The sequence below is a fragment of the Geotrypetes seraphini genome, chromosome 16 (assembly GCF_902459505.1).
Source record: "Geotrypetes seraphini chromosome 16, aGeoSer1.1, whole genome shotgun sequence".
Classification (NCBI taxonomy): domain Eukaryota; kingdom Metazoa; phylum Chordata; class Amphibia; order Gymnophiona; family Dermophiidae; genus Geotrypetes; species Geotrypetes seraphini.
In genome coordinates this window covers 1,133,351-1,149,282 of record NC_047099.1, presented here as the reverse complement: position 1 = coordinate 1,149,282, position 15,932 = coordinate 1,133,351, and the positions used below count along the sequence as shown (strand labels likewise).

The window sequence follows — 15,932 nt, the reverse complement described above, 5'->3', positions numbered from 1 at the left end:
TGTCACAGCGCCTCAAATATGGAATTCCCTCCCCATTTATAAGGGAAGAGCGTCTTCTCAACAGATGGAAGAGCAAGTTAAAATTCTGTCTTTTTAAAGATGCATTTGACTGTTAGTAAGCTAGATTAGGATCCTTTTTTGCTTTATCTCAAGCCTTCTGCTTTCACCTTATTTGTCTTACTTACTTTAACAATTGTATTTCTTCCCTTTTCTGTTTTCTATGTATAGTCTAAGTTGTTTATTTTGTACATCGCTTAGAATTTTGAATAAACTTGAAACTTGTCACTCGCTCGTCCGTTATGAAAGAATAAAAGAAGGACTTGTTCGAAATGCTTTAAATTTAGGAAAGGATAATTCAGTGTTTTTCAACTCGTTCCGGGAGTCCCCCCCTTGCCACAATGAATATGCATGAAAGAAATTTGCATACCATAGAGGCAGTGTATGCAAATCAATTTTGTGCATATTCATTGTGGATGTCCTGGAAACCTGACTGGCGAAGGGAGACTCCAAGACCGAGTTGAGAAACCCTGGATTGGAGGAGGAAGTTGTTCCATCATTTTGGAGCCAGAAAATATAGTAAGACTCCGAGTTTCAGGTTGATTTGTGGGATTTGGCAGGACCAATCGGTCAGAATCCAGAGAAGTCATTCATTTAGTTCTCCCAGAGGAGCTCGGAATGGTTTACCTAGATTTATCCAGGTATTGAAGCATTAAAACACAAACAGGTGTAATCAATTATGATAAATATAAAGGTTTGTCTGAATAGAAAACTTTAAACTGGGTCACCACTGGCGGCAAATGAATAGTGGAGTGATTCCCCTTGTCTATCTTAATAACAGATTATGGACTTTCTATAGGGGAGCATATATGTGGCAATTATAGAATACTCTCAGCATTGTATTGGCATAACTGCTTCTAGCTAAAGTTTGGAGCACCTACGCTGGCATCCTAGAATGGCTTCAGTGCACCCCAATGGCACGCAGATTGCCCCATTCTGCAGCCCGCTCTCCCATTTCTGCGACCCGGCTATTATTAGTCACGGCAACTCTCCCTCTGTCAGACTTTGCCCCAAAAGACATCAGAAGACTCCACCTGCTCTGAACACTGTGGCAGGAAGAGAGCCACGTGTATGTTCTCCACACTGCCCACCCGTCTTCAGAAGTCCTACAGGCTCTTTCCTCTGCCAGCTTTCTCCGGGAGGTGACTAGATGCAGAATGGCTTCTGGTGACTCTGCTGTCGTGTGCTTCCCTCTTGCTCTGGGTTTTTATGCTGCTTTAATGCTGCTTGTCACCTGCAGGAGATCGAGTGTCACAGGCGAGGGATTCTTTCCTGCCCCTAATATCAGAATCCAGCTGTTGGGGCTAAGGGGAGAGTCTGTCCTTTCATGTACTCGGAATGAAAGGGGTTAAACTGTGTCCTGATTTTATTCAACCCCAGCTAAGGCAGGCCACAGGTGTCTTGCGCACACATGTGTGGGTGGGCGTGTGTAGGGGGGAAGGGGTTGCATCTGTGTGTCTGTCTGCTAGTGCATCTGTGTGCTTTTGTGCATGGTTTTATGTCTCTCGCTCCCTCCTATCACTCCCTCCAGGGGTGCATGCACGGGGAGGAGACTATTCTCATCCTCCAACCACCCCACCTCCCCACCCCCATCCTCTAGGCCAGAGGGAGAGGCAGGAGGAGAGACCGAGAGAACCAAAGGGAGCAGTGCGCAGAGAGAGATGCTCTGGTCTCCATGGCAGCTGTAACCAGGAGGAAGGTACCTCTTCTCTCTTTCTTCACCTCTCATCATCTCTCCCGTTTATTGCATGAATCTTTACATCTTTTCTGTCTGTCGCCTTTCCATTTTTCTCTCAGCTTTTGTCCACCATTGAATATCCTCATAGAAGGCCAGGTCTCAGCATCTATCCTGTCATCTGTCCCCTTCCTCTTCCTCCTCCGCCCTGCTTCCCCCTTATGTCCCTGTAAGGGAAGGGTGGAACTGAAGCTCTTTCTTCTGTCTCTGCCTGAAGGGCCATGAACAGACGAAGAGTGGGTGGAGAAAGGGAAAGAGGGATGGAGAAGGGAGAAGGACAGGTGGAGGGTGGTACAGGGGGGTATGAAGTGAGGAAGAGGAAGAGAGAGGAGGGGGCGGGTGAGAGTCAGGGAAGGATGGTGGTAGGGACATATCAGGCACCAGAGGGTGGGAAGATGGGTCTTGGTATATATAGAGAAGGAACGTAAACTGAAAGGACTGGAATGGGTGCAGAAAAGTGGGGAAAGAGATGTGTTGGGAGGTGGGGAAAGGCATAACTTATGGGAGAAGATTAGGTGGAGGAAAGGGAGGGAGGGAGAAAGTGGCAGGAATGAGGAAAGTCATACAGATAGAAGGGAGGATGTCGGAGGAGTGGGGAGGAATTTGAGAAAAGGAAGAGAGTGAGAGAGTGGTGAGATGGGATAGAGAGGGAAGGGGAGAGGGATGGGAAGAACTGTGGGTGTACAGAGGGGAGAGAAATGAAGATAGAAATGGGGTGGGGAAGAATCGGAGAGAAATAAGGAGGAAAGACTGGTGGAGATAGTCAAGGTGAGAGAAGGAGTGGGCAGGAGTAAAGGAGGGAGAATTATGATGAACAATGGATGGAGGGGGTAGTGAAGGATGGGAAAGTGGTGATGAGTCTGGAATTAGGTAATACATTTCTCTAGACCCCCTTCTAGGGTTGTTTTTTTTGCTGCCTCCATCCTGGGATCAGGAGATGGTAAGCCTGTAACTCCCTGGAGAAGAGACACAGTTCCCCCCCCAAAAAAAAAAAATAAATTCCTGTACTCTTCATCTGCAGAACAGCCTGTTTCAAGATGTATGTATTGCAATGATGATGTCAGGAACCAGCATTGTGAAAAACTTCTGCCCCCCCCCCCCCCACACACACACATTACTCCTTCACTGTATCCCTCACGTTTTCACTCCCTCTCTATTTCTCTGCCTCCCTATCACTCCTTCTCTTTCTCTCTGCCTCTCCACATTGCTCTCTCTAGGTCTCTCTCCATCATTTCTTCTCTGTCTCTCTTCACCTATCCCCTCCCTCCTCTCCCTCTCTCCTTACCTCTAAAATATGTAAACTGATTTGATTGTAACCACACTGAAAAGAGACAGTAAGGGAGAGGCAGAGACAGAGAGAGCAATGGGGAGAAGCAGAGAGAGTGAGGAGAGACAGAGAGGAATTGATGGAGAGAGGAAGAGAGAGAGAGTTGGGGATGGGACTTGAAAAAGTGATATATCAAGTCCCATCCCCAACTCTCTCTCTTTCCTCCTCCCCATCAATTCCTCTCTGTCTCTCCTCACTCTCTTTGCTTCTCCCCATTGCTCTCTCTGTCTCTGCCTCTCCCTTACTGTCTCTCTGTCCCCATCACTCCTTCTCTGCCTCTCCTACTCCTTTTCCCCCCATTAATCCCTCTGTCTTTCCCCCTCCTATTGACCTAATTTTCCATCTACTTTCTCTGCTTATCCCATGCTGTCTCTCAGACAGACAGACTGGGATGAGAGACATCTAATATAATGACGCTCTTCATTCTGAATGTTCCTGTTTTCTAGGGAGGTGATGTGTTTTCATTCAGAGCTCTCAAAGGTACAGATGTGACTTACGGAGCTCAGGATCTGTGTGTTTCTTCTTGCACCCTTCAAGAGGTCTCCAGAAGATCTAGAGTCAACAGAGGCTGCAGAGGATCCCCTTGAAGCAGCTCTTAAATGCAGTCACTTCCTACACCTCCCATATCTTGCCCCCCAGTCACAGCCTCCTGAAACACCTCCATCAACCTACCAGCCATCACCTCTTCCGACACTTCTTCCATCCTCAGCTTCAGTCACCTTCTCCTCACACTCCTTATGGTGTCCCTAGTGTGGAGTACAGAAGACTTGAAGTGATCATGATGTCTGAGCCTCCCCTGCTATGATGCCACTCACAGGACCCCAGAACCATTCTAGTGGCTTCAGCCGGGGGGTAGACAAGCCCAGGGTGGCAGATGTAAGAGTGGGCTGGTGCCGGGAGTTGCCCCAGAACTTCTGCTCGCTCTAGGGATCCCTGAAGTGGTAGCCACCACCCCTACTCCTTGGCCTTGGATAAAATGCAGCAGAGTAACCTAGAGAACCCCTTTCACAATAACTCCCTCTCCTGGCTGGCCTGTGGGGCTCTCTCTCTCCTGGCCAACGCCTGGATCATCCTCAGTATCTGTGCCAAGCAGCAGAAGCGCAAACCGCTGGAACTACTTCTCTGCTTCCTTTCGGGTACCCACATCCTCATGGCCGCCATTCCCCTCACCATGTTTTCAGTAATTCAGCTGCGGAAGGAGGCCTCAGACTATGACTGGAATGAGGGCATCTGCAAGGTCTTTGTGTCCACCTACTACACCCTGGCCCTGGCTACCTGCTTCACTGTGGCCTCTCTCTCCTACCACCGCATGTGGATGGTCCGCTGGCCTGTCAACTACCGCCTAAGCAACACCAAAAAGCAGGCTTTGCACGCCATCATGGGCATCTGGATGGTGTCCTTCATCCTGTCCACACTGCCGTCCATTGGCTGGCACGACAACAGCGAGCGCTATTACGCCCGCGGCTGTCAGTTCATTGTCAGTAAGATCGGACTGGGTTTCGGCGTTTGCTTCAGTCTTCTGCTTCTGGGTGGTATCGTCATGGGCCTGGTTTGTATGACCATCACCTTCTACCATGCCCTCTGTGCCCGGGGCAGGGGCCGGCGGGCCACCCACAATGCCTTCACCGTGCCCACAATCGTGGTGGAGGATGCCTATGGCAAGAGAAGGTCATCACTCGATGGTTCCGAGTCTCTTAAGATGTCCATGCAGACAACGAACCTTATCGGGGCCATTGTCTTCCTCTATGACACCCTGACGGGACTCCCCATCCTGGTGAGCACTCATGTCCTCTGCATCTCCCCTGCCGTCTTTCTCACTCATTCTGTCTTTGCACCTCTCTATATATCCATTTCTGTATTTCTCCATCTCTCTCTCTCTCTATCATGTTCTGTCTAGAAGTCTGTCAGTGTCTCTCTGTCCGCCAGATTCAGAAAACTTTATTGACAAGACAATTTTACATGTACTGCCAAATACATTTACTACACGATAAAGAGGGGAAAAAATGGAGATAATTTTCAAAATTATAGTAATAATGGTGACATAGATAAATACAGAGGGAAGAGTAACAAGAGCAATTCCCAGGTCCAGGTGCTGGTCTGTATTCTCTGATCGGATTCTGGTCCTGCTGCTGTTTCTCCTCTTTCCCTAGGATTAGACACAGCTTTCCCTGCCCATTCTTTGAGGGGAAGTCTTTGATTTTCTCTTTGCTCTGTGGGAAATATGCAGCTCTCCTCTCGTCCGATTTTGCACAGGACAAGAGGGAGTGCATTTCTGCTTCCATTTTTCTGTTCAAAAATCACTCTCCAGGGGATGGATGCAGGGATACAGACTCGGTCACCTCTAGGACTGTGTGTAATGCATTCAGACATTCTCAAGGCTGATAGATTAGGTGATGAGAAATAGGTAAGTAGGGAATAGTTATTTATGCTTTCAAGGACTAGAGGACACTCTGTGAAACTGACAAGTAGCAGATTTATAACAAATGGAAGGAAGTCTTTTTTTCACTCAATAAACAATTGAGATGCGCCCTGTGTTGCCAGAAGATGTGGTAAAGGCATCTAACACAGCTGGTTGTATAATTTCCTAGAAGTGAGGTCTATAAATAATTATGAGCTTGGAAAGCTATTGCTCATCCCAGGGAGGAGTCTGCCACGTCATGGCTTGTTATATGTTCTTGTCTCAGGTGGTAAGTTTTGTTAGCCTCAAGTACAACAGCGCCCCCACCTGGATGGTCCTCTCCGTTCTCTGGTGCTCCATGGTGCAGACCCTGCTACTGCCATCCTTCATCTGGTCTTGCGAGAGATACCGAGCCGACGTGCGGACTGTGTGGGAACAGTGCGTGGCCATCCTGTCAGAGGACGACGCAGATGAAGGTGAGTGAAGGAGAGGCTTTGGCGTTGGCCGTTGGAGACTCTGGAAAGCCCTGGGGGGGAACAGTTTGCAGGAAAGATGACTTGCGTGGGTGCCCACTGGGTTATATTGATGTGCTTGAAGATGTGTGGGGGTGGTAAATTTGTTTACATTAATAAGGTACGTTTTTGAAGAATTACACTCAAGGTAGCTCTCGGTGAAAAAGCACAAATTCTCCCTTACATAATGAAAACGATAAAGCAACACAGCATAGCACATATGTGATGGGGGATGGGACGGTGGATTTTATAAGTGGGCAACAAGGTGACACATTCTCAGAACCAGCCCCAGCTCTGAAAGGTGTTCATATGGGCATATTAATCTTATTGTAAGCCGCAATGAATCCTTGTTGATAATTGCGGGGTATGGTAGGGTTGGGTATGAATCCGATTATCTAATTCAGATGCCAACTAAAACCCTGGGGAAGTTTTGTGAAACTTTCTTTGCTAAAGCCAGAATTTCCTTCTGTACAGAACTGCAGAGTGTCGGGCCGAAGCAGGATATTTTATTTTTTAATCCCATTTTTTTATACCTTTCTCCCAGGAGCCTGCCATGACTTTATTCAGATACTCATGGCAGGCTCACCATCTATCTAATGTCCCTGGGACAGTGAGGGGATTAAGTGACTTGTCCAAGGTTACAAGGAGCAGCATGGGTTTGAACCCACAACCTGTCTCTTTAACCACTGTGCCACACTCTCCCCTCTGAAGCAGATGGAAAGCACAGATGATAATCTCATGAAGCTCTTAATATTCCACTTGGAACATAACAGACCAATCTGCTTCCTTAAATGGTGCCTTAAAAATGAATGTGAGAGCCAGTGAATCTTATCCAAATAGGAAAAACCCCATGATCCCAGAGCAATTGTGAGGGGCTGGGAAAGTTCTGCAGGACTCCCAGCGGACCTGGACTTGTTGCACCACCTCCGATGGTAGAAACGGAAGTGGGCCGAAAGCAGCCCTCTGTATAGGCAGAACCAGAAGTTTCATCGCGTTGGCCCTTTATTATGACGTTTATACTTCAGGTGTGTTTTCTTTTTTCTGGGCTCTTTCATTCGTTTATCGTTTTACTTCATGAATGGTTTTCATGTTATTTATTATTAAGTTTTCAAATCCATTCACTTGAGAAAATCTTGTTACATGAAACACAGAGACCAGTACATTTAAGGGAAATATAACTAAAAAAGGGGAAAAAAATACCTTTAACCCTTCCTTAGAACTCAAGATTGCAAACTTTGAGGAAACCTTACAAAGGAAAGGCAATAATGTGAACCACTTTGTTAATTTTTATATCCCAAAAGTCATTCTTTGATAATCTTCTTAACTTCCAGAAACTCGTTCAAATGATCGGGATAAAAACAGGTATATTTGGGTCCCAAATACCGGCCCAAGAATTTCCAGGGAAGGTAGCTCCCAATTTAATGGTCTCTTGTCTTAATGAAAGAAACATTTTTCTTCATTCTTGTGAAGATCTTGAAACATCCGGATAACCCCAGATTCTTTGACCACCAAACAAACTTTGAGAATTTTTGAAATACAATCTTAAAACCATATTCCTGTCCTGCTCAAATACATGAGCGTAGCTTTCTCAGCAATTTCAGTTATGGTTTGTCCCAAAAGAGCAGAAACATTCTCAACGTCTATCTGGATACCTTTTCCATTTGCCCTCTCAGGATCACTTTGAGATTTTATTTACTGGAAGAATCTTTAGGTTCTCAATGTCTTCTGTGTGGAATATTTGTTTATATCGGAATTTATTAACTGCCTTTATGACGGTGTACCACAGATAGATTTCAACATAAACAAGTTAACAGCATTGTCAATAGTAAAATGACCACATTGAGTATAAAACAGATTTTAAAAATAAAACGAGGAAGCCTTGGAGACAGGCAAATTAAATTCTCGTGATAGCAATGACATGGCAGCAAGATGGAGCAGGTCAGATACAGAAGTTTGGTGCTTTGGGAGGTGTAAGAAATCTAACGTCAGACAAGCCTAACACTGGCCATGTCTCAGGGATAGATCATTCCAAGTGGTGTGCGGAAATCACCTTGGTCAAAGCAAGTCCTTCGTCACACAGCAATCCCGCTCCACTGGTACAGTATCAGAACCACCCATTCGTAGACCAGAAATATGATACATGTCAAAAAAATATAAGGAATAGCATGGAAGAACTTTCATCTTATACGATGAAACACTTTAAGAGCAGGACAGTAGAACATTCATGATGGTCACAACGTCAAGACAATGAAACTTTGTAATATGTAGCAAAGGGGATAACTTCACTGAAATCAAGAAAAATGGGGACTAGATCGAGGGTGAATTATATGGACATAAGAACATAAAAATAGCCCTACTGGGTCAGACCAATGGTCCATCAAGCCCAGTAGCCTCTTCTCACGGTGGCCAATCCAGGTCCCTAGTACCTGGCCAAAACCCAAGGAGTAGCAATATTCCATGCTACCGATCCAGGGCAAGCAGTGGCTTCCCCCTTGTTTTTCTCAATAACAGACTATGGAATTTTCCTCCAAGAATTTGTCCAAACCTTTCTTAAAACCAGCTACGCTATCTGCTCTTACCACAACCTCTGGCAATGTGTTCCAGAGCTTAACGATTCTCTGAGTGAAAAAGAATTTCCTCTAATTGGTTTTAAAAGTATTTCCCTGTAACTTCGAGTGTCCCCCTAGTCTTTGTCATTTTTGACGAAGTGAAAAATCGATCCACTTGTTCCCATTCTACTCCACTCAGGGTTTTGTAGATTTCAATCCTATCTCCCCTCAGCCGTCCCTTTTCCAAGCTGAAGAGCCCTAACCGTTTTAGTCTTTCCTCATACGAGAGGAGTTCCATCCCCTTTACCATCTTGGTCGCTCTTCTTTGAACCTTTTCTAGCACCACTATATCTTTCTTGAGATAAGGAGACCAGAATTGAACGCAATACTCCAGATGAGATCGCACCATGGAGTGATACAGGGGCATTATGACATTCTTAATCTTGTTAACCATCCCTTTTTTAATAATTCCTAGCATCTTGTTTGCTTTTTGGCCACTGCCACACATTGGGCGGAAGGTTTCATCGTTTTGTGTACAATGAAACTCCGATCCTTTCATGGCCGCTAACCCCTGAGGTGGACCCTAGCATCCGGTAACTGTGATTCAGGTTATTCTTCCCAAAGTGCGTCACTTTGCATTTGTCCACATCTGCAAATTTAATCACCTCACTCGTCGTTCCAATTTCCAGATTATTTATAAATAAGTTAAATAGCACCAGTCCCAGTACAGACCCCTGAGGCACTCCACTGTTTACTCTCCTCCATTAAGAAAAATTACCATTTAACCCTACCCTCTGTTTTCTATCTGATAACCAATTCCTAATCCACAACTGAACTTTGCCACCTATCCCATGACTCTTTAATTTTCTCAGGAGCTTCTCATGAGGAACTTTGTCAAAAGCTTCCTGAAAATCTAGATACACTACATCAACCAGCTCACCTCTATCCACATGTTTATTCACACCTTCAAAGAAATCAAGCAAATTGGTGAGGCAAGATCTCCCTATGCTGAACTCAGGCTGACTTTGTCTCTTTAAATCATGTTATTTTATAGGTGATGTGATGGGGAATGGGCAACCAGTGTGCTTTGACCATCAGAGGCGTAACATAGTCACATTTTTTTGCGTTAAAGATAATTTTATCTGAAGGCGTCAAATTTCCTTTTTTGTAATTCCTTTCATCAGGCAACTACACTGGCTCCCAATATCATCGCGAATAATTTTCAAAACCTCATGTATCCTACACCAGATTCTACACGGAAACTCAGCAGTCCCTCTCATCCAACTATTTCTCCGCTGTTTGGTCGACATCAAGAAGAATCCTTAACAGAATTCAACTAAACCTGCCATCCACAAAATACAAGCGAATTTTCCACTCTATACTAACTTATCTGGGTGTAAAAACCTGGAATGACCTCCCAGAAGCAATCAGGAAAGAGACAAACTACACTGAATTTAGGAAAAACCTAAAGACCCACCTCTTTGACATTTAACTGTTTCAGCTTCTGCATTGCACCTCCTACTTCTGGGCCCCTCCCCTTGCTTCTCCATGGCCCCCATGGCTCTAATTTCCTCTTTGATCTGTCACCTTGAGCTTGTATAGGTTTGTGCGACTCACAAATGGAAGATTAGATTAGATAATCTAAGCAAGAGATTACTAAAGAATGAGTGAGAATGTTAAGCGAGGCTTGGTCTAGATAGTTTGCAAGAGAGCGAATCATGCGGAGATGGTGATCATGAAATGTAAGTTTCTCATCTAGAGTAATTCCCAAAAGCTTCATGGTTTTAACTGACTGAACTGGAATAGGCCTAAATTCAATGGGTGAGAGTAACGATTGACCTTGCCTGAGTGGGAAGATCATTGATTTGAACTTGTGTACATTGAGAGAGAGCTTATTTTTTCCAATTTTTTGTTGATAGTAAGAATGTCATCAATGTTAGTGAGATCGATCGGGTGTGTTAATTGTATGTCATCGGCGTATGCAAAGACGGAGAAGCCAACAGACTGCCCAAGAGTGATCAGAGGGGCCAGGAAAATGTTGAAAAGAAGAGGGGTCTACGTCTTCCACAATATTATTTTTTTTAAATTGTTTCTACCATTTTGACAGATTCACCAAGATTTCTTTCAGTTCCTCCACATCATCACCCTTGAAAACCATTTCCAGTTCAGGTAGATATCTTACATCTTCTTCTGTAAAGGCCAAAGCAAAGAATTCATAGTCTTTCTGCTATGGCCTTATCCTCCCTGAGGCCCCCCTTTCGCTCCTTGGTTATCCAACGGTCCCACAGATTCCCTCACAGGTTTTCTGCTTCTGATGTACCTTAAAAAAATTGCTATGAGTTTTTGCCTCTTTTTCAAGTTTCTCTTCATATTCAGTCTTAGTTACAAGCTGTGTGGTTAGAGAGTCCAGGTGTGGAATGAGTGGATAGTCAGTTGCCACAGAGTTAAAAGTTTTGGAGAAGAGCCAGGCTTTCACCTGCTTCCTGAAGTAGAGACCAGCAGTTGGGGTAAGAGCGGATAGAAGGTTTTAGACAATTTCCTGGAGGAAAAGTCCATAGTCTGTTATTGAGAAAGACATGGAAGAAGCCACTGCTTGCCCTGGATCGGTAGCATGGAATGTTCCTACTCTTTGGGGTTCTGGAATCTTGTTATTCCTTGGGATTCTGTATGGAATTTGCTACTGCTTGGGTTTTGGCCAGATACTAGAGACCTAGATTGGCCACAGTGAGAACGGGTTGCTGGGCTTGATGGACCCAGTAAGGCTATTCTTATGTTCTTAGAGACCAGTTCAAGCTGGGGGGAACAGGGAATGCAGCTTCCTCCTGTCTTCAGTGACAGCTCTTGCATTAATGATATTTAGGGATGCGGCCACTGCGTAAGGTATGGATGAATCTCCATGTTATGTCAGGCTGAAAACTCAGAATTGTAAGACCTTAAGAGAAGCTCTGAATTGACTCCCCAGTCATAGTAGTGGATAGAAGCTTTTAATAAACAAATTTCAGTGGTTCTCGCTGTTTTGCATCCTAATCTGATGTAAAGAGCTTATCTATTACGGCAACCAATAAATCCATAAATCCAGATTCTTGGAATTGGGATCAATTTTGACCCTTCATTTTCTTTCACGGATACATCAGCCCTCTCCCCATCAAGCCTCAAACTAGTCCTCAGAACACACCCGGCAGTCACAATGAATATGCATAAGATATTTTCATACAACAGAGATAATGCTTGCAAATTTAACTCATGCATATTTATTGTGGATATCCTGAGCGTGTCCCGAGGGCTGGGTTAGGAAGCACTGATCTAAGAGTATGAGTGGCTTCTCCGCCCAGGCCACAGCCAGCCAGTCAGACTTTCAGGATATCCACAAAAAATGAGCATGAGTTAGAGATTTAGATACCAAGAAGGCAGTGCATGCAAATCAGTCATTGTGGATATCCCGAAAAACAGACCCTAGGACTGTGTTGAGAATCCCTGCCTTAGAGGGATACATTTTGCCGTTCCTGTAAATCTTTTAGATGGATCCATTTTGGCTGGCCATCAAGTCATCTTTTTTTGGCAAGCCCAATTTTTCTGAAATAAAGGATTCCTGCAGTCTCCAGCTGATGCACTTTGAAGCTCTGCTGGATATAGAACTGGTAATAGCAAATGTGAATAGGAAATGTACTTCAGGCTTGGCAGATTGTGTGGGTGTGTAGGTGGAAGTAGGGGGGGTTGTCTATATTCATGACCATATATGGTTATTAGGACTGTTTGTGCATTATGGGGGGAGATCTCAGGGAAGCTCTTAGGGATTGGATCAGCACCTGCCTTATTTTGTCTCTTCTCCCCTCTGTCAGAGATGGTCCCTGGGGATTACGCCGAACGTCGGCTGTGTGAGGTACGCTTTGACTCCAATGGAACAACCAGCGGGAACCGCATCCCACCATTCGCTGACGGCCACGACAGCAAGTTCTTGCTGCCTCTGAAGGGTACAATGGTGCCAGGAGAGCGGGGCCACTACCTACAAGTTCAACGGCACCAGGTGAGTGCTAAAAGTCACCACAGTCCCCCCCCAAAACACTCAGTCTACATTGCTGCATCGCAGGACTGATGCCCCAAAGTGGGAGAGTGACAGGATCCTTTGCAGGTTGGGACTTTCACAAATCCAGAGATGGCCAAAGTCAGGTTTCCAGGCCAACCCAGGACCTTCTTCAGATGTCAGAGTGCATGTCTGGGTCGTTTCTGATGGCATAAGCAATGCCACTACTATTTATCATTTCTAAAGCACTGAAAAGCGTACGCAGCGCTATGCAATCAAGATGCAATAGATGGTCCCTGCTCAGAAGAGCTTACAACCTAATTGCAAAGACAAACAGAGCATATAGGGGTTGGGGAGTTTCTTGCAGAGAGAATGATAAGACAGACTTAGGTAATTTTATGGTGAGTGGGAGTTAGGAATTGAAGTCGGCATCGAAAAAGTGGGCTTTTAGCTTGGATTTGAGACGGCGTCTGACGTAATGACTCAGGCCGTTTGTTCCATGCATACAGCGCAGCAAGATAGAAGGGTCGGAGTCTGGAGGAGTCACTTCACCAAACACTTTATTGCTACAGTTGTCATTTTTGTGTCAAAACAGTGTCAAGAAAATACACCATATAAGAAAACCAGTAATGCCATACAATTGGCTCAGTAAAATCCCCACAAACCATCCATAGTAAAGTATAGAGTTACACAGCATCCAGCCAAAGATACCATCAAATTAATTCTTAAAGTTACCCTTGAAAAACCACTTGAGAGGTTCAGATGCAGTAGGAAACAGTCCTTGCTCTGGGGAGCTTACTTTCTAGTCCGAGATGAAGATCAGGAAGTCGCAGGGTTTGGGGAGCAAATTTCAAAGTGTGTGCACTGAATCTGCAGGTACTTTTTCCATAACAAGTAATGCTGAAAGGACAATATATGAGCAAAGGTTTCTGTAGCTGACCTAAATGCATGCTGGGGGTTGCCTTCTTGCCATGTGGTTATGTTCATGCTCTAGGAAAGAGGCTGAGCGAGCTCCAAATGTCTCATTTACACAGGTAAAATGCTTCAGGTCTGTGTCAGCTTCAGTATCTCTCAGCCCCATCCTGTCCTCCATTGTCCCTCCGTGTTCATTTCCCTTGCCCCCACCCCCAAGAGTGTCATAGGAGCGAGTCCAGTCTTGCCCAGCTCCACTCCATATTTATTTTACTTTCATTGGGTTTCAGGTACCACTGTCTCGTCGGATGTCCCACGATGAGAGTGACATGTTCTCCTCCAATCGGACACTTCCCTTCATTCAGAAGTGGCCCTCATCAGATGACATCCGCAGGGGGGGTCCTCACCGGAACCCCGGCTCCACTTTGGACCTCCTGGACTTGCAGCGACCTCGTCGGCACAAGGCAGACGACAATCTCACAAGCCTGCGCCAGTTCTTGGAGGCAGGACTTCGAGGCAACCCGGGGGATGCCTTCTTCTTTCGGGATGAGATCACCACCTTCATTGATGAAACCCCACTGCCTTCTCCTGTGGGAAGCCCGCGTCGGTCCCGGCCCCAGTCTGTGCCTCACGACGAACGCCGGTTGTCACTAAGTGCTGGCATGGAGAAAGATCACAGCGCCGTTCAACATTGCTCGCTCACAGATGCTATCACAGAATTTCAGACCCTTAGAAAATCCCATGAAGCGTCCCAAGGCAGGACCCGACCCCAATACAGATATCCCCAAGGATCGCCCTACCGGGGTCCCAGAGCAGACCCCCGGGATATCTCTCCCAGAAGGACTCGCCGGGACAGCGAGAACCCTGTGAGCCTGCAAGAAACTTCAAGGATCCGAACTGTTATCCTCCAGGAAATTTGAAAACTGAACATTTTCAGAACAAGTGGGTTACAGGGGTGGGACGATGGCCTTGCAGGGCAGGGCCCGCAGGCAAACAGAAAGGGAAGGGCCCTATTTTCAGGCAAGAGGATGCACCCAGGGATTAAGCTCTCAGTTATCCCCTCCAGCTCATACACAGAATCCAATCCATCACCTCATAAAATTCCAGAAAGAGCAAAGATGAAAATGTGTGAATAAAATCTAAGTAGGACAGTGCATTGAGCTCCTGTAAGATTCATCAGTGTCTTGATAAAGTTATTGTGCTGAAATTAATCAGTTAACAGAGAATCAAAAAACCAGACCTGGTATAAGATAATCAGAAAAAAGAGTCCCTACGTTCCCTGCATGTTACCAGAGTCTCCCCAGGTATTTCCAGCCCCTACGCTCTCTGAATGTTACCAGAGTTCTCCTAGGACAAGCAGGATGAGTCAGCCACATATGGGTGTTGTCCCAACACCTCCCAATTTGCGGATAAGCTCTCCAATAGCTCAGAGAGAGTTTTTTGTTTTTGTTTTTTTTCTCTGAGCACGTGCAGTGCCCGGGCCCCACTGGGCATGCCCGAGCCCTACCCATTTCCCCCTGCTTCCACCTAATCCCCAGTCTTTAGTTTCCGCCCATTCCCATTGGTCGGATTTTCTACAGCTCTCCATTACAACTTTTCTACTCATCAACTTGAAGATGCCTGAATCATCTAAAGAAACGACTGGGATGCAGGAGAAGGATGAATACACTGGATCCTCATGAATTGTGCGCCCACTGATTGGATCCGGCGCTCAAGGTTTCCGTGTTGATTGAATTTTGCGCACATGTCACCACGTGCACGCAAGCTAAGGAAGAGGGCACTGAGAGACTTCATAAAGAGAAGTGAGGCCCGAGAATCTTCCTCCAGCAGACATCCTCATCGGAATGCAGCAGCGGAGGATCCACAAGCTACAGCGGCAAGGAGCCTCCAGGATGCCCTGGCTCAGCTAATCCCCCCGCCTGCACTCGGCCTGGTAGAGAAATATCTCCCGGAGTCCCTGCATGTTGCCGCTTACAGCCAGCCTCTGCAGGGCAGCCGATAGGAGTCTCACCAGACCGAGAGATCTCTCCAGGAGTCACTGCATGCTGCTGCGTAAAGCCAGCCTCTGCGGTCAGCAGATAGGGGATTTCGCCATCCAGACTGAGAGATCTCCTCCGGAGTTTTTGCATGCTGCTGCGTAAAGCCAGCCTCTGCAATCAGCAGATTGGGGTTTTCGCCCTCCAGATTGCATGCTGCCGCGTACAGCCAGCCTCTGCAGGGAGCCAATCAGGGTTCCCCCTCCAGCCCCAAAGGTAAGTCCTATCTGCTTGTTTTTGGGAAAACCTCTGATAATCTTTTGCAGCCCCGAGGGCTCTGCCCCGCCCTCCTCCCAATCTGAATTTAAGGAGAAAGAAACTCCCATGCTTCTTTCCCTCGGAGGGGACCTGCAGACCTCTCCCACCAGCAGGAGACATGCTGCCC

At 46.1% G+C, this 15,932-nt stretch overlaps 2 protein-coding genes across 2 annotated transcripts in view; both read left to right on the top strand.

The window, feature by feature from the left end:
• Positions 1 to 3,706, top strand: part of LOC117350309 (T-cell surface glycoprotein CD4-like) — a 45,218-nt gene extending 41,512 nt beyond the window's left edge. The window contains exon 9 of the mRNA XM_033924552.1: positions 3,566 to 3,706. Coding sequence (XP_033780443.1) covers positions 3,566 to 3,706 — 141 coding nt within the window. The remainder of the gene's footprint in view (positions 1 to 3,565) is intronic.
• Positions 3,696 to 14,665, top strand: GPR162 (G protein-coupled receptor 162). The gene is made up of 4 exons (XM_033923521.1): positions 3,696 to 4,893; positions 5,804 to 5,993; positions 12,418 to 12,602; positions 13,802 to 14,665. The coding sequence occupies exons 1-4, from the start codon at positions 4,096 to 4,098 to the stop codon at positions 14,429 to 14,431; spliced, it is 1,803 nt and encodes a 600-aa protein (XP_033779412.1). The 5' UTR covers positions 3,696 to 4,095; the 3' UTR covers positions 14,432 to 14,665.
• The last annotated feature ends 1,267 nt before the right edge of the window (positions 14,666 to 15,932 follow it).

Excerpts from the sequence above, each read along its gene's own strand:
- GPR162 (XM_033923521.1), top strand. The coding sequence starts at position 4,096 with ATGCAGCAGAGTAACCTAGAGAACCCCTTTCACAATAACTCCCTCTCC. Across the intron at positions 4,894-5,803 it reads TGACGGGACTCCCCATCCTG|GTGGTAAGTTTTGTTAGCCT; the intron begins GTGAGCACTCAT and ends TTCTTGTCTCAG. Across the intron at positions 12,603-13,801 it reads TACAAGTTCAACGGCACCAG|GTACCACTGTCTCGTCGGAT; the intron begins GTGAGTGCTAAA and ends ATTGGGTTTCAG.